At 45.8% G+C, this 22,087-nt stretch overlaps 1 protein-coding gene across 3 annotated transcripts in view; it reads right to left on the minus strand.

Annotated features, from left to right (window-relative positions):
• NFATC4 (nuclear factor of activated T cells 4) overlaps positions 1-22,087 on the minus strand; it is a 138,305-nt gene that overhangs the window by 60,850 nt on the left and 55,368 nt on the right. For all 3 annotated transcript variants that reach the window (XM_077298254.1, XM_077298264.1, XM_077298247.1), the window contains exons 4-5: positions 1,429-1,628; positions 887-1,059 (exon numbers count right to left, since the gene is read on the minus strand). In XM_077298254.1, the coding sequence (XP_077154369.1) occupies positions 887-1,059; positions 1,429-1,628 (373 nt within the window). The remainder of the gene's footprint in view (positions 1-886; positions 1,060-1,428; positions 1,629-22,087) is intronic.

Raw genomic sequence — 22,087 nt, forward strand, 5'->3', positions numbered from 1 at the left:
CTGTACATATGGTGTTCCCTATCTTGTGAAATTTTATTTTTGATAAACATATGGTGTTTCAACAGCTCTACAAAATATGATGCAAATAATGAATTTAGCAAGCAACTTGAAACTACTCTGCCCTACCCAATATTTGTTACTGGGCCCCCACTTGTAGAGATGAGTAGATCATTTGAAATTCAAGTTTGCCGAATTTTCACCAAACAATTTATTTGGGGAGAACAAGTTTGCATTAATCTCCATACTGGAATTACTTGGAAAATACACATGGGGTCGAGGAGACAAAGAATCCTGCTAATCATTTGAGCATACACTCTACAGAAGAAAGAGAGAGGGCCCCAGAGAACATAAGAGCTTACTCTCTACAGGAGAGATAGAGTTACCCAGTGACTCTGGAGATGGAAAAAAACTCTGCCATACAACCTGTGCTCTTCTGGTAATCCCTGGGCTGTGATGGCCTAGGTACTGAACATGACTATACAGGGTATGATAGTATATTGGATGTCCCAGCTGCAGGGCATTATGGAGTGGCCCACACGACAATGCAAAATTACGTTTGCTTGATCTCTGATGCTTCAGCAGTGTGGGAAATGGTGTCAGCAAGTTTTTTTCCTTTTGCAGGCTATGAATCATATCTCAAAATGTTTAAGTTTGAATGAAACCTTGAATTTTAGGAAATTCAACTTACACTTGATCCCTCACGGACTGATCCGCACATCCCTACCTGCTTGCCATGTGCCAATTAGAATACTGATGTTTTGTTAGAAAAGAGGCATCTGGATCACTTCAGGCAGCAGGGTCCCAGTGGAACTGGAACCTCTGCACCCTTAAAAATTACACTTCTGATAATGACTTTGTGGTGCCATTATTTATAATTGTTACTTACAGCACTCTATAGGTATAGAGGCCACTTGTAGAGAGATGCCTTTTCCTGCTCCTTGTGGAATGTGCACCCGGAACACAAGACGGACACGTGTATTTTTTCGGCCAATATCTGTCTCACCCTTCCTGAGCTCGATGTCAGAATTCCGGAGTTTCAAGATTCCAGCGCAGTCTATACTGAAACATGGACAAATATAATATCCATAAGTAATTTAGAACATGCAGCAAAGCCCTCAAACCAGAAATTGAATTAGGTTTTTGTTGGGTTTCCAGGGAAAGGTGAGTAATTGAGATCCAATAGAGGGAAAATTGTGGTATTCCATTTATTAATTTTATTTCTATACACCAAAATATGTATTTGCTGAAATATTCTAAAATGCAGTGAAAAAAGTTTACAAAAATTAATGTGACAAATCAGACAATCCTGACACAGTTAATTAGCATTTTTATACAATAAATTAAGGCCACTTTTGAGCTAGTGACAAGTTGTCTTTTCTTAACACAGTAGAAGTGTAACTTACTCTTTTCTTGTGGCATGCAACTTACTTGGCGCACATGTTGTTCTCGGGCAGTAGGGACATCTCCAGAACCTTTGTGCTTCCCACCAGGGCTTCGTAACTAGGTGTAGCTACCATTTTTCCTGTGATGCGATGAACTTGATAGAAGGCATGAGGTCTCAGGTTGCGCTCATCTGCAGTGCCGATGAACATTTGAAGGGTGAGTGGCTTTTCATTGTATCCTAAAAGCTGTAAAGGAAAATTAAGTCATGTCAACATCATCATAGAGGATTTTCAGCTTAGGGCTACGTATTCTAAGCTGGAAAGGCAAGACGCTCTGTACAAACGGCTTAGGTTTCAGCCATCTCTAGCAATCCTTGTCTTACACTCGTCATCATTGAAATGACAACATGAATGAAAAGCCATGTAATTCTGGAAATCACTATCAATAGGAGTCTTAATGATATACAAATGAAGAAAAAATAAAAACAATTTTCAAAACATCACAATTCATTATCAAATATGCACCAAATGCACTTACACGCTTTGTCATGTTATCAATAAGGTTATTAATGGTTGTCTGAGGAATGTCCTGACACATTGAATTCACCTGGGGAAGCAAATCAACAAAATCCGCTGCTGGCAGCTCCCTTTGTAATCGACGACCAATGACATCCCTGATGTGCTCAATGGGAGGCAAGTCTGAAGACTCAGCAGGGCCATGGTAGCATGTTTAAGTAATGCAGACTGCTCACAATAGCATGTGCAACCTGCGGCCTGATGTGGTGTGTTTAAAAATGGCTATTTAGACACAAAAATGGCCATATTACTGGTTCCACAACTAAAATCATTGCAATACCATGCTGTGTACCTGGGTTGAAGACTAGAGGAGTCAGTCTACTGTACTTTATGCTACCCCACACCATAATCCTGGGAGTAGGACAAGTGTGACATTCCCTTGTGAAGGCTCCTATATGGTGTTGCCCATGTCGTCTTGTCAGAATTGAAGAATGGCGCATTGTGATCTACTCTGCACTACAAGGGAAATTAGATGTCACATACAAAGCCTAAGGCATCAAACAATGTCTACACATACCATCAGCAAGCATTTGCATGACAAAGGGATATGAGGCAGACATCCAGCTACAGATTTTCCAAGGACCTCACACCACAGCTCTTAAAGGTTATCATAGTGTAGAGGTTTGTCCTTTTCAATGATAAGTCCTGCTTGGGGCTTGGATGCACTGATAGCCGGTGATTAGCTGGGAAACCAAGTGGACATCTCCATAAAGAGGCCTTTAAGAGGGAATGTGAAAGTGTTCCAAAAGCCATTTTCAAGAAAACAATCCAGGCTGCATGTTTATTGTGCTCCTGTGAGCAGAATGCATGGCATAAATGTGCTACCATGTCCTGTAGCATCTTCAGACTTGTCTTACACCAAACACATCTTGGATGTCATTGGTTGGCAACTGCAAAGAGAGCTACCAGTGAATTTTTGCATGTTGTGTTCAGACTTGATACTGAATAAATCGAGATGTTTAGACATTTTTTCCATCATTTGCATTATCATTAACATGCCTGTAGATCATTTGATTTCCATAATTGTGCAGCGCCCCAGAGTCCTGGTCGTTGCAGTACTGATGCTCCGCCGCTAAGGGGGGCTATGGTACGTCTGATGGCACTGAAGGAGTTCATCTGACCAGGTATCACAGACACCAATACATTTCACAGTCTGGCCTCCAGGGGGAGCTAAGGGTACTATGTATTAGGCCACTCCTCACAGTCTGGTAAAACTGGGGGTTGGATAGGAAGTTAGAACAGAAAGCTGACTGGGTTGGAACCAGGCAACACCTTGTGGCAGAGGGTGTTATAGGGGAAGATTCGGAGGGGTCCCTGTCAGGGGTGGGATCCTGACAGAGGCCTAGCAACCAGAGAGAACGTTACGGGACCGCGCCTGCACGATATAGCGGCGGTACCCCAAGAAAGGACAAGAAGCGAGGTTTATTGTGCTGAGTGAGAAACGAGATCAACGCAACAAGGAGAATACCAGTAGGAGTCGTGCTGTAAGACGAGGCAACATCCTACTGAGGCGCATAACCGGTGGCCGGAACGCCGAGGAAGTATCAGGCTCCAAGCAATACTTCAAACCTATGGCAGGACAGTCAGTTAGAGGCGGGCTGTCTCACCCGATTGACCCAGGAAGACACAGGGGGGGTAACAACAGGAGTGGGGCGACGCTAGAGTCCTGGGAGAGCTCCGAGCCTCCCCCGTCATACGGGTGCGTCCTCACCATAGCATCTGGGGGACGTAGAAGAACATCAGAATCAGGTTGTGAGGGAACACGAGAAACAGACACAACAGTTGTGGGGTACTATCCCGTAAGCACAGCAGGGGAGGACCACAACACACAAGCGCTGGAAGGTAGGCACAGATTTCCACCTGCAAAGGGAACTCTGGAGGTGCCATCGGACCGGCCGGACTTGCGCAGCCCGGTTAACCGTATTCCGGACTGAGGACCCAGAAGCCTTCAGTAAAGAGGTAAAGAGACTGCAACCTGGTGTCCTCATTATTGACCGCGACCGGCACTACACCGCACCATACCACCATCTTTCATTGTGCGCCCCTCAGCAGGGTCACGGACCGGGTCTAGCCACCGTGACAACCCCAGAGCAGAGACTCAGAGGCCCGGTACCGGGTACCCATCGGCCCTGTGGCAGTGGGGGCGCTACAAACTTGGCGTCACAAACAGGATCTACCTAAGCCTGAAGAATCAGGTCATGTGTGTCTTGGAACTGTGATTTATTGTGCTTGGACTGTGACTTATTGCAAAGACTGTGTATTGCCACTTGCCGCCAGAAGTTCCCGCCAAAACCGCCACCATTACAGCGCTAAGGAGAGCGCAGGAGAAGAAGAAGGGCGTGGAGTGGGCGTAGACGAGCTGGAGAGCGCGAAAGACAATGGCCGCCCAGTCTAAATATTTCTGTACCTTGAGGACGTGTCCGTCAGCAGCCGAGATCTGCCTCCTGATTCTCAATGGTGGGCGGAGACAGAGAAAACTAAACCGCCCACGAAGGAGAGAGCGGGAAAAAGACCAGGAAGCGACCCACGAGGAGGACGCCATGGCCAGCAGCTCGGGACCCGAATGTGGGGTTGAAGCAGAAGTCTCCCCCAACTACCCGGATGAGCACCGCAGCCAATTCTCCACGGACAGCGCTGATCTCTTGCAGGCTGAGAGGGAGGACTTGATCCATCAGCTCCTTCAGCTGAACGTGAAGGCCCAGGCTCCGCACCAGGTGGCGCTGGAAGAAAGTTCTCTGGCATCGGATCCTGTACCGCTACCGGAGTTGCTGCTGAGGCCCTCGCCGAAACAGCCAGCGGAACCCGCCGCGGAGGAGGAACCTGCATCGGCTGGTGAGTCCGTCGACCCTGTCCCGCCGGCAGAGGACTTGTTAATAGGCCCCGTTGCGGCACCCCCTCTCCCTGGGACCCATAGACACCAGCGCCTGTTACTCTGGGAGGAGGCAACGGGTATGGAGCATTTCCTGAAAGCCCCGATTTTGCCAACTACCCTGCTGTGTGAGGCCCATACGGAGCGCACGGTATGCCGCTGGGTGAACCCAGGATCTAACCTCATGGGGTTCCCCGGGGTGAAGACTCAGGAAGGGGAGATGGTGCAGGCCCTGAGCTGGGAGGAATACCAGACCCAGCTGGAACAGCAGTGGGAGGAGAAGGAAAAGGTGTACCAGGCCGGGCTAGAGGCCCATCATCAAAAAGACCTAGCGGCCAAGGACCGGGCCCGCAAGGACACCACCGCTCACCAGGCCCCGTGCAGGCAGGGCACCGTTGTCGCCTTTAAGCTCCGTGGGGGCTGGGGCTTTATAAAAGAGCCGGGCCTATACGCCGAAGTCTTTGTTAACCGGCGGGATGTGGAGTCGCATCGCAGAGAGGGCCACCCAGACCGGGATCTCTACCCGGGGGACGAAGTCACCTACACCCGGCATTTTGGGGAAAAGGGGTGGTTCGCCCTGAACGTTCACAAGAGGCGCAGCCCCGTGACTCCCTCGACTAAGGTGTCGGAGAAACTGCCCCCCATAGCCAAGGTACCCCCTTGTGATCAGCCCACGGTCATCACCAAAACCACCGTGGTAACCCCAACGTGCACTATTGTCAAGACCACGACATGCAGCATCGTCACCGCGACCACTCTCGTGGCCAGGGAGGCGCCTCCTCAGGTGGTCGGTGCTCCTGCTGCTCCAGAACTGAGGACTGTGGGTACGCAGACCCCCAGATGGGGCAACACTCCCCCTTACACAGTACCAGGCGGCGGGCAATATCCAAAGGGGTTGCCTCCGCCGGTGCTGCCCCCTGACTGGTTCAAGTAAATATCCTAATACTCTGCACATGTAAATAGTTAACTGTTTCTACTGTTTTGCTGCTAAAACCCGTCTAGGGTTATTCTTAAAGGGGTCCCTTTGTTGACCCGGGATCCCTATTGCTTTTTGTTTGTTTCCCACTTTTGCTCCAGTAAGGCCGGAGACACACTGGTGCGAGATACGGCCGAGTCTCGCTGGTTAAAAGCAAGCTGTGGCACCGGCACTCCGGAGCGGATCGTGCGGCTCCATGTATTGCTATGCAGCTGCACGCTCCGCTCCGGAGTGCAGGTGCCACAGCTTGCTTTTAACCAGCGAGACTCGGCCGTATCTCGCACCAGTGTGTCTCCGGCCTTATTAAGAGACTGCCGAATCATGGATGGTGAATGATTCACAAACTGATGCTGTAAATAGTTTGCGCCTTCTTAAGGGTGCTCTCGACTGGTTTTACATGAAGAAAGGACTCTTTGCGAAGACACTGGTCACAGAACCAGCACCGGAGTCCTTACTGCGAACAGACTTGCAGCTTGAGAAGTTGCACTACCTCATAGAGACTTGGTCCCCTCTTAAAGGGGATGTTTACATGTTGCACTTATGAACAGTGTTGCCTTAAGATGGTTAAATGGCAATAATGTCTTGAAAGAAAAAGTTAAATGTAGCTAACTAGTTGCTTGTAAGAAATGTTTAATGATGTTGATAGAAGAACGAGGACAGAAAAGTGAACCCGTACGGGGTTAGTCAGTGAGTCCTCCTAGGAGCCATACAGAGATGGCTCGGTAATCTTGAACTGAAAGATGGATGATATGTTCTATACTGTGTATAGTAGTGGAAAGGCAGTAGGCCCGGGCGGAAAGGGGCGGTCCTGTAACAGAAAGGAGAGGCAGTAGGCCTGGAGCAGTTAGGACAGGCGGTCCTGCAGATTTGAAGAAGGAGAATGCAGAAAAGTTGATTAGCCTTATAATGTTTTATAAGAAGGTCTTTAGTGGATTTAGCGAGTACGTCCTTAAAGGCAATGTTAAATTATTGTTCAAGAAATTTGCACTTAGTAGAATACCCGGTTGGGTAAAAGAAGTTATTTATAGTATGTTATTCAAAGTATTTAACCATGTTTGTAACGTTCAAGTGTCCTCACCTCCCATAAAGGGAAGCCCTGTTAAAAAGTTTACTTGTACTTGCATTTTCAAAATTGTATGTCTTTTTGCTGACATGTATTGTTGTTTTCTTCCCAGTCCAGGAGTACTGGATTTAACCGGGGGGGAGTGCAGCGCCCCAGAGTCCTGGTCATTGCAGTACTGATGCTCCGCCGCTAAGGGGGGCTATGGTACGTCTGATGGCACTGAAGGAGTTCATCTGACCAGGTATCACAGACACCAATACATTTCACAGTCTGGCCTCCAGGGGGAGCTAAGGGTACTATGTATTAGGCCACTCCTCACAGTCTGGTAAAACTGGGGGTTGGATAGGAAGTTAGAACAGAAAGCTGACTGGGTTGGAACCAGGCAACACCTTGTGGCAGAGGGTGTTGTAGGGGAAGATTTGGAGGGGTCCCTGTCAGGGGTGGGATCCTGACAGAGGCCTAGCAACCAGAGAGAACGTTACGGGACCGCGCCTGCACGATATAGCGGCGGTACCCCAAGAAAGGACAAGAAGCGAGGTTTATTGTGCTGAGTGAGAAACGAGATCAACGCAACAAGGAGAATACCAGTAGGAGTCGTGCTGTAAGACGAGGCAACATCCTACTGAGGCGCATAACCGGTGGCCGGAACGCCGAGGAAGTATCAGGCTCCAGGCAATACTTCAAACCTATGGCAGGACAGTCAGTTAGAGGCGGGCTGTCTCACCCGATTGACCCAGGAAGACACAGGGGGGGTAACAACAGGAGTGGGGCGACGCTAGAGTCCCGGGAGAGCTCCGAGCCTCCCCCGTCATATGGGTGCGTCCTCACCATAGCATCTGGGGGACGTAGAAGAACATCAGAATCGAGTTGTGAGGGAACACGAGAAACAGACACAACAGTTGTGGGGTACTATCCCGTAAGCACAGCAGGGGAGGACCACAACACACAAGCGCTGGAAGGTAGGCACAGATTTCCACCTGCAAAGGGAACTCTGGAGGTGCCATCGGACCGGCCGGACTTGCGCAGCCCGGTTAACCGTATTCCGGACTGAGGACCCAGAAGCCTTCAGTAAAGAGGTAAAGAGACTGCAACCTGGTGTCCTCGTTATTGACCGCGACCGGCACTACACCGCACCATACCACCATCTTTCATTGTGCACCCCTCAGCAGGGTCACGGACCGGGTCTAGCCACCGTGACAACCCCAGAGCAGAGACTCAGAGGCCCGGTACCGGGTACCCCTCGGCCCTGCGGCAGTGGGGGCGCTACAATTGCACAGCTTTTCTTTCTTAACGTTGCAACTTAAATGTTGAGCAGTGTATATAGATAATCACTTGAAGAAGACTATGTAATATGGGTTCTATGAAGAAAAACTCAAAGCAAAAAACCCACATGAAAATTGGTCACAGAAAAATCTGCAGTCATGTGGTACAGGAAAATGTCAGTATAGAATATTTCCCAGATGTAAATATGAGATGTACACAGAGTAATCTGCGCAGATAGTGAGCTGCGAGGCCCTTCTAGCCAATTCCTCTCTTATGAACAGGCCAGAAGCACGTCTATAACGTTCTGTCTTCTTCTCCACAACTGTAAGGGTGAGGGCTCTGTATATCGGAATATGATAGGGCACTGAGACTGGCATTGTAGTGGGGTGCTATCCAGCATTGTGATGGGGCACCAACTGGTGATGCTGTACCATGAGAGGGCTCTTTATTCGGGGCACTGTGGCAGGCATTGTGCAAGGAGAGGTACGCTTTGTTCACCAAGCAGTGAATAAAACAAAAAAACAAAACAGTTATTTAGACCTGGGTCACATATATTGGTTACCATGTGAAAACCTTTTGATTATGGCGAAAAGAGTGCAATTGATTGCTTATTTTTAATAGCCATATGATTATTGCACAACTGCAAGGGTGTGTGGCTACCACTACACGGGATTGTCCCCTGGTAGCAACCCGGATGAGCTCATCCACAGCAGCTAAGCACAAGGAACTATCGGTCATTGAACTGCTGCAGAACAGCCTGAGAACCAAAGGAACAGAAGCATACAATACATGAACCTGGGAATATATGGGACACATGAATATTGTCCGAGAATGAGTTATTAGGGTTGTCCACATTATTGTAATTTTATCAGATGTGTTGAAAACATGATTTTATGGCACTTACTATAATATACTTATGACAGGTTCTCCTCCTGCAGCTTTGATCACAGAGAACAAAGCTCTCCAGTCCATAAAATTGCTGCTGGTGGAAGAACATGTGGCCAGAACTGACTATCAGCCTTTTCCAATTGAAAACCTCACATTAGAAAATTGCTTTTCTATTGGAGGAGAGTGATGGATGGGTCAGGCCACACGTTCCTCCACTAACAGCCATTTTATGGACTGGAGAGCTGTGTAGTCTGCGAGGAAAGCTGCACTACCAAGAGCAGAAGAACCTGTCATACTTGTATGACAGTGAGTGCCACAAAATCATGTCCCCAACACATCTGTTACAATATAGATAATGTAGCCAACCCTATTAACTCAGTCATCTGTTAGCAATAAACAGTGCAATACAGTGGCTATATGAAGCAAACTGTGCAAAATTTTTAATAAAACCCAATTGCAAAAAATATTTTTAGACCCCATTGTATGTATGTAATTGAGAAAAAAAATTGTCCACAACCTCTTCAAGGCTATAGGAACAGATTGCAAAAATTAGGCTGGGGTCATACGAGTGTTGATTCTCTCATGCAAGAGAATCGCATCGATTATGCTAATGACACTCCGATTAAACTCTGATCTGGGTTTAATCAGAGTATCAACTTAGTGTAATTCGATTCTCTCTAGCACAGGTAAGGAGAAGATGGAGCACAAAATTTCTACATTTTCTCCATTCTGTGAGTCTAGGGGAAATTGAACTGCACTCAAAATCTGAGTGCAATTCGATAATTTCCATGCACCCATAGACTTGCATAGGTGGGAGGAATCAGATTTGTGCTGCAAATCATATCATATGCTGCAATTGTTTTCTCATGCCAAATCAGGAGAAAAAAAAACAACAAACAAACACTGATCAGCCCTGCCTCTGCCCCGTAGAATAACATTGGTCCGAGTGCTCTCCGAAAAAACATCTCAGCACTCGTCCGATGTATACGTTGGTGTGAGCGAACCCTAATAGAGATAGGGAACACTAAAATCCCACATCCTAGATATCACTGAATGAAATATTCCAGTTGTAAATCTTTATTCATTACTTAGTGGAATGTGTTGAGAACAATAAAACCTAAAACTTATCAATGTAAATCACAGTGAATGTCCCACGGAGGTCTGGAGTTGGAATGATGCTCAAAATCAAAGTGGAAAATGAAGTTACAGGCTGATCCAACTTCAGTGGAAATACCTCAAGACAAGGAATGTTCAGTAGTGTGTGTGGCCTCCACGTGACTGTATGATCTCCCTACAATGCCTGGGCATGCTCCTGATGAGGCGGCGGATGGTTTCCTGAGGGATCTCCTCCCAGACCTGGACTAAAGCATCTGCCAACTCCTGGACAGTCTGTGGTGCAACGTGATGCTGGTGGATGGTGCGAGACATGATGTTCCAGATGTGTTCAATCAGATTCAGGTCTGGGGAACGAGCGGGCCAGTCCATAGCTTCAATGCCTTCATCTTGCAGGAACTGCTGACACACTCCAGCCACATGAGGCCTGGCATTGTCCTGCATTAGGAGGAACTCAGGGCCAACCGCACCAGCATATGGTCTCACAAGGGGTCTGAGGATCTCATCTCGGTACCTAATGGCAGTCAGGCTACCTCTGGCGAGCACATGGAGGGCTGTACGGCCCCACACCATTATTGACCCACTGCCAAACCGCTCATGCTGGAGGATGTTGCAGGCAGCAGATTGCTCTCCATGGCGTCTCCATGCTGTCACATCTATCACATGTGCTCAGTGTGAACCTGCTTTTATCTGTGAACAGCACAGGGCACCAGTGGCGAATTTGTCAATCCTGGTGTTCTGTGGCAAATGCCAAGCGTCCTGCCTGGTGTTGGGCTGTGAACACAACCCTCATCTGTGGAAGTCGGGCACTCAGGCCATCCTCATGGAGTCGGTTTCTAACCGTTTGTGCAGACACATGCACATTTGTGGCCTGCTGGAGGTCATTTTGCAGGGCTCTGGCAGTGCTCCTCCTGTTCCTCCTTGCTCAAAGGCTGAGGTAGCGGTCCTGCAGCTGGGTTGTTGCCCTCCTACTGCCCCTCTACGTCTCCTGGTGTACTCTCCTGTCTCCTGGTAGCGCCTCCAGCCTTTGGACACTACGCTGACAGACACAGCAAACCTTCTTGCCACAGCTTGCATTGATGTGCCATCCTGGATGAGCTGTACTACCTGAGCCACTTGTGTGGGTTGTAGAGTCGCCTCATGCTACCACGAGTGTGAAAGCACAACCAACATTCAAAAGTGACCAAAATATCAGCCAGAAAGCATTGGTACTGAGATGTGGTCTGTAGTCCCCACCTGCAGAACCACTCCTTTATTGAGGGTGTCTTGATAATTGCCAATAATTTCCATCTGTTGTCTATTCCATTTGCACAACAGCATGTGAAATTGATTGTCAAACAGTGTTGTTTCCTAAGTGGACAGTTTGATTTCACAGAAGTTTGATTTACTTGGAGTTATATTCTGTTGTTTAAGTGTTCCCTTTATTTTTTTGAGCAGTGTATAAAGCTCTATGGGATTTCAACATCTAGTTGCATTACTCGGCTTTGCATAGGCATAAAAGTATTTATAGCTCACACAAGAGCAACAGGAAAAACGGTTTGTGTACTCCATTATTGGACCCCCCCCCCACCTTTGGGAATTATTTTTACTTGTTTATTTGCGGTCTTTCCATTTTTCACTATTCTTTTTTTGCATTATTTTTGGGGATTAGAGATATACTAAAGACAACAAGACGAAGATCTTGATTGTGATCTACATATTTAAGAGGTGGCACATGCAAGCCATAGTGTTCTTTAGGACCACCGCTACATGGAAGAATGCAAGCGTGGGAAAGATGAGAGGAGACGGGAACAGCTGGGAATCATCTTGTCACCCAATGAGCCTTACAATGCTGGAGTCTGTCCCTTACGCACAGTGCCAGCGCCCGCCTCCCAGATATACAAGCTGATAGACTTTGCTTCCAGGCTCGGCTGATTATACAGGAAAGGCACAAAGAATCGGACATTATTTCTATCCTATTAATCATATAATAGACTGTAATAGACACCAACAATACAGGTCACCTCGCATGGTGTTCCCTATGCCACAGGACTACCTAATGATAAAGAGAGGAAAGGGAACTTGCTGGAAGCCCACTAATGCTCTAAATCCACTCTTCTCACATATTGCTATTAGGAAACTGCATCACTATTACGTTTTTAAAACCACATCAAAACTATATATGAAAGCATATGACCTTTTCTTTAAAGTAGCCAATCGAGGAATGTGCAAAGAATGGTTTCCACAGAAAGTTAAAATGTTTTACAGATGGTTTAGAATACAGTACAGCGCTTTTCTTTACTGACAGGCAGAACGAGCTGTAAATAATGGAACTTTCAGTTATATTTTGTTTATATATTATTTCCTTTGAATTGTACAGTCTATCATCTGACAAAAACGTACCAGAAATGGTAGATATGATGAACACGTACAGTCGAGTTCACACTGTGCAATGTTTTTTTTTCTTTTGCTACTTGTTTTTTTTGTATAGAAAACTGGGAATGAATTACACATTCAGTTTTTGACAACGTTTTTAAAACAATTTTTCAAATGAAAACATGATCTATAATCCAACTCACAAATGCCAATAATATATATAAAATACAACATACATAAAAGGAAAATGAACACTATAAAAGAATGCCTCTCGTATATCCACTATGCAATGGCTAGCAAGACAAGTAAATAAAACTCCCCTCAGACTCAAATTGCCTGTTTGTATCATTATTGTGTGCAGAATCTGCAATGTATTCCTTTATGTCAAACTCATTTTCACTGAGGGCCACATCATCATTTTGGTTGCCTTCAAAGGGCCGCCTCCAATTGTAAGGGCTCATGCAGACGTCCGTGCAACATATGGACTGGCCAGCAGCTATAAGACAGCTGGCCTTGGATAGTTAGGCTAAGAGCGCTGTCACTGGCTAGTAGGGCTAAGAGCGCTGTCACTGGCCAGTAGGGCTAGGAGCACTCACTGGTCAGTATGGATAAGAGCGCTGTCACTGGCTAGTAGGGCTAAGAGCGCTGTCATTGTCTAGTAGGGCTAAGAGCGCTGTTACTGGCTAGTAGGGCTAAGAGCGCTGTCACTGGCTAGTAGAGCTAAGAGCGCTGTCACTGGCTAGTTGGGCGAAGAGCGCTGCTATTGGCTAGTAGGGCTAAGAGCGCTGTCACTGGCTAGTAGGGCTAAGAGCACTGTCATTGGCTAGTAGGGCTAAGAGCGCTGTTACTGTCTAGTAGGGCTAAGAGCGCTGTCACTGGCTAGTAGGGCTAAGAGCGCTGTTACTGGCTAGTAGGGCTAAGAGCGCTGTCACTGTCTAGTAGGGCTAAGAGTGCTGTTACTGGCTAGTGGGGCTAAGAGCGCTGTCACTGGCTAGTAGGGCTAAGAGCACTGTCACTGGCTAATAGGGCTAAGAGCGCTGTCACTGGCTATTAGGGCTAAGAGTGCTGTCATTGGCTAGTAGGGCTAAGAGCGCTGTCACTGGCTAGTAGGGCTAAGAGTGCTGTTACTGGCTAGTAGGGCTAAGAGCGCTGCTATTGGCTAGTAGGGCTAAGAGCACTGTCATTGGCTAGTAGGGCTAAGAGCGCTGTCATTGGCTAGTAGGGCTAAGAGTGCTGTCACAGGCTTGTAGGGCTAAGAGCACTGTTACTGGCTAGTAGGGCTAAGAGCGCTGTCACTGGTTAGTAGGGCTAAGAGCGCTGTTACTGGCTAGTAGGGCTAAGAGCGCTGTCACTGGCTAATAGGGCTAAGAGCGCTGTCACTGGCTAGTAGGGCTAAGAGCGCTGTCACTGGCTAGTAGGGCTAAGAGCACTGTCACTGGCTATTAGGGCTAAGAGCGCTGTCATTGGCTAGTAGGGCTAAGAGCGCTGTCACTGGCTAGTAGGGCTAAGAGCGCTGTTACTGGCTAGTAGGGCTAAGAGCCCTGTCACTGGCTAGTAGGGCTAAGAGCGCTGTCACTGGCTAGTAGGGCTAAGAGCGCTGTCACTGGTTTGTACCAGAGTCCAAGATGGATTGCTCCCTATGCACAGTACTGACTGTGACTGCTCTTATTCAAAAATGGAACCTGCTCCCTTTGCTTTTGGCACCCCATTTGTTAAAGTGATATTCTCATTTCCAAGATCCTATCCCAATATGTAGTAGGTGTAATAATAACAATAATAATATTAGCAAATACCTCAAATTAAAAATGTAGTATAGTTTTTCTGATTCGCTATATTTCTTTGCTCATGTGCAGGCATTGCAGTAGCTTATGAATCCATGGTTATGACCACTCATGTATCATGTAGTGACAGTAAGGCTGGTTTCACACTTGCGAAGGACAGAGCTGTGGAGGGCTGCAAAGTTCCTCCGTTAAGCCCCGCACACTGCCACACCTCTTCCATTCAGCTCCGCCTACGTCGGCATGCGTCCTTCGTACCTATCTTTAACATTGGGTACGCATGCCATGTTAATGTATGCAAATGCCTCTGCATGCGTCATTTTGACGCTGCGCCGAATGCAACATGTTGCATATTGTTGCGGTCGGTGCAGCGTCAAAACGACGCATGCGGAGGCATCCGCATACATTTGCATGGCCTGCATACCCAATGTTAAAGATAGGTAAGCAGGATGCATACTGACGTAGGCGTAGCTAAATAGAAGAGGTGTGGCAGTGGGCAGGGGCTTAACAGAGGAAGAACATCCGCAGCCCTGCCCTACGCAAGTGTGAAACCAGCCTTATTTAGCTAGTTGCTAGTGGATGTAACCATGGATAACTAAGCTGCTGCAATGCCTGCGTCCCCTTGATTTCAAAAGATGGCACCAGCTTCTTGTACTGGCACTGCCCCCGCTACTAAGCACTGACTGTGTCCACTCAGATTCTAAGATAAGACTAGCTCCCTGTGCAGGCTTGACTCCCTCTGCTATGTGCTTGATGTGTCGACGAAGAACTAGTACTTCGTAGAGGTGGTGGGGCCAGAACAGAGAGTGGGTGCCATCTTGGATTTTGAACTGTTACACACACCTCCACACTGCTCTTTAAAAGAAACTCATAGCCAGTGGAAGCTGAAGGACTGGCTCTCCATATGGGGAAAGCGGAGACCGGTCATTCTGAGTCCTGATCTCGAGGGCCACAAAAAAATGACATGATGGGCCGGATTCGGCCCACAGGTCTTGAATTTGACACCTGTGCTTTAGGCTGTAGCATCACACTGAGTCCCCTGTATTTTGCTTTTAAAATTGAACAGGGACAGATGCATCACAAGCAGGAGACAGAAGAAAAAGGCTGACGCTCGATTACATAGAATTGCAGTGAGCTTTGCTCACTCTCCCTGCATTCAGTACTGGGTCTCCTCCATTGCTCCTAGTGTCCTATTGTCTGCAGTGCTGATGTCAAGTCGATAGTGCTGCGGTCAGTGAGCCCAATGACCTTCTACTCATACTCGAGCAGAGCAGCTGAGTTAACCGATTTGCTGCAGCGCTATCGACAAGATGTTAGCACTGCAGAAAATAACCGACACTGACAGCAGTAACGGAGACTCAGCATTGGAACCAATGGTTTAAAAAAACAAACAAACAATCTCCGCCTAGGGGACAGGGGTTTTCAGAAAGCTGAAAACCCCTTCAATGGTATATGGAGTCATGCAGCTAGTATTGAAAGGAAAAAAGTTGCATAAACATGTAGTGATTTCTTTTGAGTGGGGACCGAGGCAGTCACTATGAAATTGTCAAGGCAAGATGACCAAGCAGTTCAATGTTGTGCCCCATGGTGTGACAGGTCCTATAGCAGTTGTCCCCTAACTTTAGGTAGATACACTTAAGTGGGCCGTATAGTGGCTGTTCCTGGGTTCAAATGTCACAAATTCCATCAAGGACAACATTTGACAAAAATGTGTATGTTCTCCCTGTGTGTGTGTGTTTCTTCTGGGTTTCCTTCCACACTCCAAAGACATGTTGATAGCTGCACAATAAGTTAGTGCTATATAATCAAGCGTAATAAATGGCAGGGTTGGGATGCAAGATACGCAAAACAGAGTGCCATAGAATTAATTTATGGATTTTTTTTTAAGATTTATTGTTGCCTTAAAGGGTCTTCAGTGTTTCAGTGTGAAAAAAAACCAACTCAGAGTCAACACACTTAGAGATAAGTGAGGAAGGGGGAACAGTAGTCAGTTAAATGAATGAATTCCATCAACTATCATGAAAATGTATGGAGCCAAGGAGTTGGCTTTGAAAAGCCCCAACTTGGGCTCTAATGGAGCATATCTCACTCCTATCCCATGGCATATAATTAGCACATCTTTTGCACGTTTCTGAAAATGTTTTTTTTTCCATTTTGTGTACATCCATTGGTCATCCACAAGGATGGATATGGTAGCTAGTGGTTTATCATAGAGCCCCCATCACTAGTTAATGTGAGCCATGAGACTGTAGCTCAGCCCCTTATATTTCCTTTATGAAATATTGGAAGCATTATTCTATTTATGAGGTGGCAGTGGGCCCGCTTATCTCCTGAATTATTGTACAGCTGCACCAATGGTATATCTGCCTCTGTGCGGCTGCTGATCCCACCATGCTTCTCCTGAGGCAGTATGATGAATACTTTAGCAACTGCTCCAGCTCACTATCTAGTCCATGGAAACTGCATGGATTCAAAGTTCTGAGGGTTTCTGTAGTACTACATTTAATGGACAGAGCTACTCTTAGGTTTTTCAAGTATTAAAATTTATACATTTTGTCCACTTAAAAAGTTGTCTGCTTTCAGTTGTAATGTTTTCTGCATGTCTTCCTTTTATTCAGTATCTGCTCTATAACCAAGAAGATGGAAGGAAATGGTTTCAATATTTCACGAGCCATCAAGCATGACAGTAAACTATACCTATGGAGAATTCTAACACACATGCACAAACATCGATACATTCACATATACACATGCGGTATAAAGCATGCCTTAATTGTATATATGTGTGAACATACCATATTCGGAACTTGCTATCATGACAAACATGGAGGAGGGGGGTGATACTGTCATATATTTAGGCAGGTGGAAATTAAGAATTAGGTGGGCACTACGTTATGAGCAATAATATAATGGGAGTGTAATACACCTTAAAAACAAAATCAAGAAACGTTCACGTAGAAAGACACAACTTTATATGAAAAATTAAAACAACCAATAAGACACAAGTAAAAATGAAGTACACAAGTATTCCTCCTTATTCTGACCAGAGTATGGCCTAACATAAGAAAAATGGTAGGGAGCGGGGACCCTAGGCAGCTTCCTAGTCTACCTGCCCCTAATGCCGGCCCTGGGTATAAGCAATATCCACCATGTAACCATATCAACCTTAAATCATAAATATAAGTAGCAAACTAAGTAACACCAAATAATACTTACAGTATCAAACATTTAGAGGAACTAAGCAAAGCAAAACAAAGTGTCACTAGATGTAAATCCTTGATATAATGTACCAATATACGGAGAGTGCATCCTAAACATCCATGCGAGTGTAGGAGTCCCCACACGTATTGCCAGTTTGCCGGCTTCCTCAGTTGCCAATATCAAGTCACCTGGCAAAATTGCAAAAAAAAATGACAAGTGTATTGGAAATATGAACACTCTTGGTAACACATTTATCAATGTTTCTTTATTTTAAATTGGATCTGGAACCTGGTTTGATGATCAGTGGATCGCTGCAGGTCCAGGGGCAGAGAAACCTGCAAGGAGTGACTGCTACAGGAGAAATGTATCAGTTCAATGGGAAAATGTAGGCTGTATTTGCCAGAAAAGGTACACGCTTAATGTCATTAAAAGGTAGAAAATCCAGCATCACAACTTTATTTTTTTTAATATATTTTCATTATTAGTAAAGAATAGTAATCCAGTGAAAAAAAATTGTTAACATTCTAAATTCATAGCATGGCTACAGGATACATGGAGAAGGCAAGATATAGATCTACGTGTTTCAGGTATATAACACCCTTAATCATGATAATATCTGACCATGGGTGGTGCATTCATATAGTGGTTAGATGCGGTCTGCACAGTGGCAGCCTAATTAATGTGCTCAGGTAAGTTCAGAGTCTGTGGAGAAGATTTCATTAGGCCGGTTTCACATGTCAGTGGCTCCGGTACGTGATGTGTCAGTTTTCTCACGTACCGGAGACACTGACACACGTAGACACATTAAAATCAATGTGTCTCTGCACATGTCATTGATTTTTTGCGGACTGTGTGTCCGTGTGCAAAACACAGAGACATGTCAGTGTTCGTGGGAGCGCACGGATCACACAGACCCATTAAATGGGTCACGTACGTGGGTATGTAAAACACGTACCACACATGGATGCATTCCGTGTGCCGTGCAGGAGACAGCGCTACAGTAAGCGCTGTCCCCCCAGCGTGGTGCTGAAGCCGCCATTCATTTCTTCTCTCCAGCAGCGTTCGCTGGAGAGAAGATATGAAAAATAATTTTTTTTTCCACCCATAGGGGTGGAGCCGCATATTCATCACTGTAATGAGCGGTACCACGTGACCGCTCATACAGGAAGAAGCTGCGGCGCTGAGAGGAAGCAGCGAGGGAGCCGGGTGAGTATTTTATTTCCAGCGGGCGGGCACACGGGGTGGGAGGGGGGTGGTGACAGCTAACGCTGCTGGAGAGAAGAAATGAATGGTGGCTTCAGCACCAGATGCAGGGGACAGCGCTTATCTCTAGCGCTGTCTCCTGCACGGTCCGTGTGGTACCCAGTCGGCACACGGGCGGCACATGGCTGCCGCACGTGTGCCACACTGATGTGCCACGTGATCACACGGACACACGGACAACTCCGGTACCGATTTTTCCAGTACCGGAATTATCTGGACGTGTGGGACAGGCCTTAAACAGAGGGCATGCAATGGTTAAACTAGGTTCCTGTTCACACATAAGTAGTGTTGAGCGATACCTTCCGATATCCAGAAGTATCGGTATCGGATTGGATCGGCCGATATTCAAAAAATATCGGATATCGCCGATACCGATACCCGATACCAATGTAAGTCAATGGGACAAAAATATCGGAATTAAAATAAACCCTTTCTTTCCTTGTAGGTTAATTCTACATGAAGGAAAACAACTAAGAATAATGTAGGATGTATTGGGGGAGGTGGAGGAAACATTAAAGGCATTCAGAGACACAGAGACCGTGCAGACAGCCATAAACGGCGCTGCAAGGCCAAAAAAAGCTCATCTATGTAATCCTATATAGTGTTTTTCCACAATCTAGCAGGATACGGATGGAAAGCCACTAATAGGATCAATTTGAAAAAATGTGCAGCAGGCTGCACTAATTGCTAAAAAGGACAATGGAACGGTATGAGGCAGTGACGCACCCTGAGCTGACTACAACCGGCTGTGGCTGTGGACAGACTACAGAGTGAGCTGCACTCACACACAGACACCTTGCAGACAGCCGTGAACAGCGCTGCAAGGCAAAAACAAGGTTCTCACACAGCGGTTGCTAAATTAGCCTGGGTAAAGCACAATGAAGCAAATCGCTATCTCAAAACTGGCCCTCAGTCAGAACACAGCGTCCTGTCCCTAACTGAATTCACAGCAGAGTGAACCCAAAATGGCGGCGGCGACTTTTATAGTGCATCATGACATCATTTCAGCAGCCAATCACAGCCATGCCAGTAGTTACATGCCTAACATGCAGAACAGGATGTGCCCACACTTCTAAGGTTTCCTCATTGGCCGAATTCTGGCTCTTTGAATTTTGGGAACTTCCGATTCCGGCATCCGATATACTGAAAGTATCAGAACTCGGTATCGGAATTCCGATACCGCGAATATCGGCTGATACCCGATACTTGCGGTATCAGAATGCTCAACACTACACATAAGTATTAACCATTATGGCAGAATGTTTGAAGTGCTGTAATACAAATTGTAATATAATATATGTTGGAAAAACAACAATATATATTGAAATACCATGTTTTGCGGACTACAAGGCACAATTTTTTCTCCTGAAGTTTTGGAGAAAAGTTGGGATGCATCTTATAATCCAGATGTACCTGGCTGTGGCTGGGGGGGTCACAGGAGGCAGGAGCTGGCACTGAGGCTAACAAGTTTGCCCGCTATTAAAAGGATTGCATATACTTCTCATGCCTATAATCCCTTCCATCTCTCTGCATTGAAACTGGTGCTGAGAGGTGGGTGGGACTACGGGCATGGGAAGCAGTGAATATTCATTTTCTTTAATAGCAGGCGCAAGTTAGCCGCAGCCGCAGACTTCCTACAGCAGCTGGGCGATCAGTTGTGTCTGCTATTAAGGAAAATGAATATTTACTGCTCCCCACGCCCAAAATCCCAGGTGTAGAGAGCAGTAAATATTCTGACAGCTGTCATTGGCGTGTTGGGGCGCATGGCATCGATGTCAAGAACTGCACCGCTTACACACTGAAGTCAGTTGCCGACATCAGAAGAGGACGCCGCCCTGCGAGGGAACAGAAGGAAGGTGAGAAGATTTGCTTATTTTTTTATATGTTTGTAGCGTGATGGGGGACTTATATACCAGGATGTGCATCATATTCTGTATAACAGGACAGGGGCGCATATATACCAGGATGGGCATCATATATACCAGAATAAAGGCCATATATACTAGGATGGGCCCAGGATGGGGATCATATATACCAGGATAAACTGGCTGGTGTATTGTAATAGTAAAGTTGTAGGAGCGGGGTTTAGATCCTTTTTTGTTTTTCAAGCTAGAAGATTTGAATCTAGTTTCTGAATAGCTTCATCCGCTCTGTCTAGCATCCATTTTTATACCCTCCTTTTTCTAATCTAGATTGCATCTATTCGGTTTCCTCTTGATATGCCTGGTTTGTACTACAGTTACATTTAGCTCTAGTTATTTCTTCCACTGGTATAGCTTTTGGTCCTTAATTTTATAGGCAAAAAGTCACTTCGATGCCAACATATTTCGTAATGGTAATCCCATATGAAAAAATGAAGTGAGGGAGATGAGAAAAGTGATATAAAACTATTATCTTTATTAAATAACAATAACATGTAAAATCAATTAAAAAGACAGGGTAGAAAGCCTCCAATTAAGAGGGGGGTAGTCCAGCAGCATCTAAGTTATATATACACCCCAATGTAATATTGCAAGTCAATTGCTTTTATTGTGTGTTCTGGATGGGGGCTGGTGGCTTGTATGATTGTATTTACCACAGTTCCTTTTCTGAAGGTAGATGTTTGTATAAAAGTGTTCTTTTGACCTGTTCATTTAAAATCCAAAAATTGAATGGTATGTTTTTATGGTTGTACGTGAAATCCAAGTTGAGAGGATTGCAATTAATGTAATCAATGAAAACTGTATTGGAGATACATCAGACTCCCAAATGATGATCATGTCATTTATGTATCTGCCATACTATGTAATACATTTAATGAATGGGATATCTACACTGTAAATGTACATCTCTTCCCATCAACTTATTACTAGGTTGGGCAACAATGGGGAGTATTTCGCTCCCATGGACATGTTTGTGCTCTGCAGATAAATTTGACCATTAAAACTGAAATAGTTGTTAATAATCAAGACGACTCCCCTTTTCTTAATCAAAAGCGGCATGCTTGTAAACTATTTTTTTATAACTTTATGTGTGCATATTGCGGCTAGTTAATCAGAGCGCAGGAAACATCCACCATGTCCTGACACAACGGATTGTGTCATTGGCTGCTGAAATCACATGTTCCTCTCCATATAAAGAGCGGACATCTTGTTTTAGTACCATTTTGACAATGTAAAAGCGCAGAGAGGTTGCTCTTGACACTGGGACTGGTTGCTGAAAGATTTTAGCGAGTTAGCAAGGTGGTTGTTTCTAAGTCAGATAGTTTAGCTATCTAGTGTCGTGTGGCTATGAAATTGATATTCCAGCATTTTTTTGTGCCATTACTGAGGTCCACAGACAAAGAAAGCAGAGCACATTTCATAGTAGTATGTTGTGCAC

This window comes from Ranitomeya variabilis, chromosome 1 (assembly GCF_051348905.1).
Source record: "Ranitomeya variabilis isolate aRanVar5 chromosome 1, aRanVar5.hap1, whole genome shotgun sequence".
In the NCBI taxonomy this organism is placed as follows: domain Eukaryota; kingdom Metazoa; phylum Chordata; class Amphibia; order Anura; family Dendrobatidae; genus Ranitomeya; species Ranitomeya variabilis.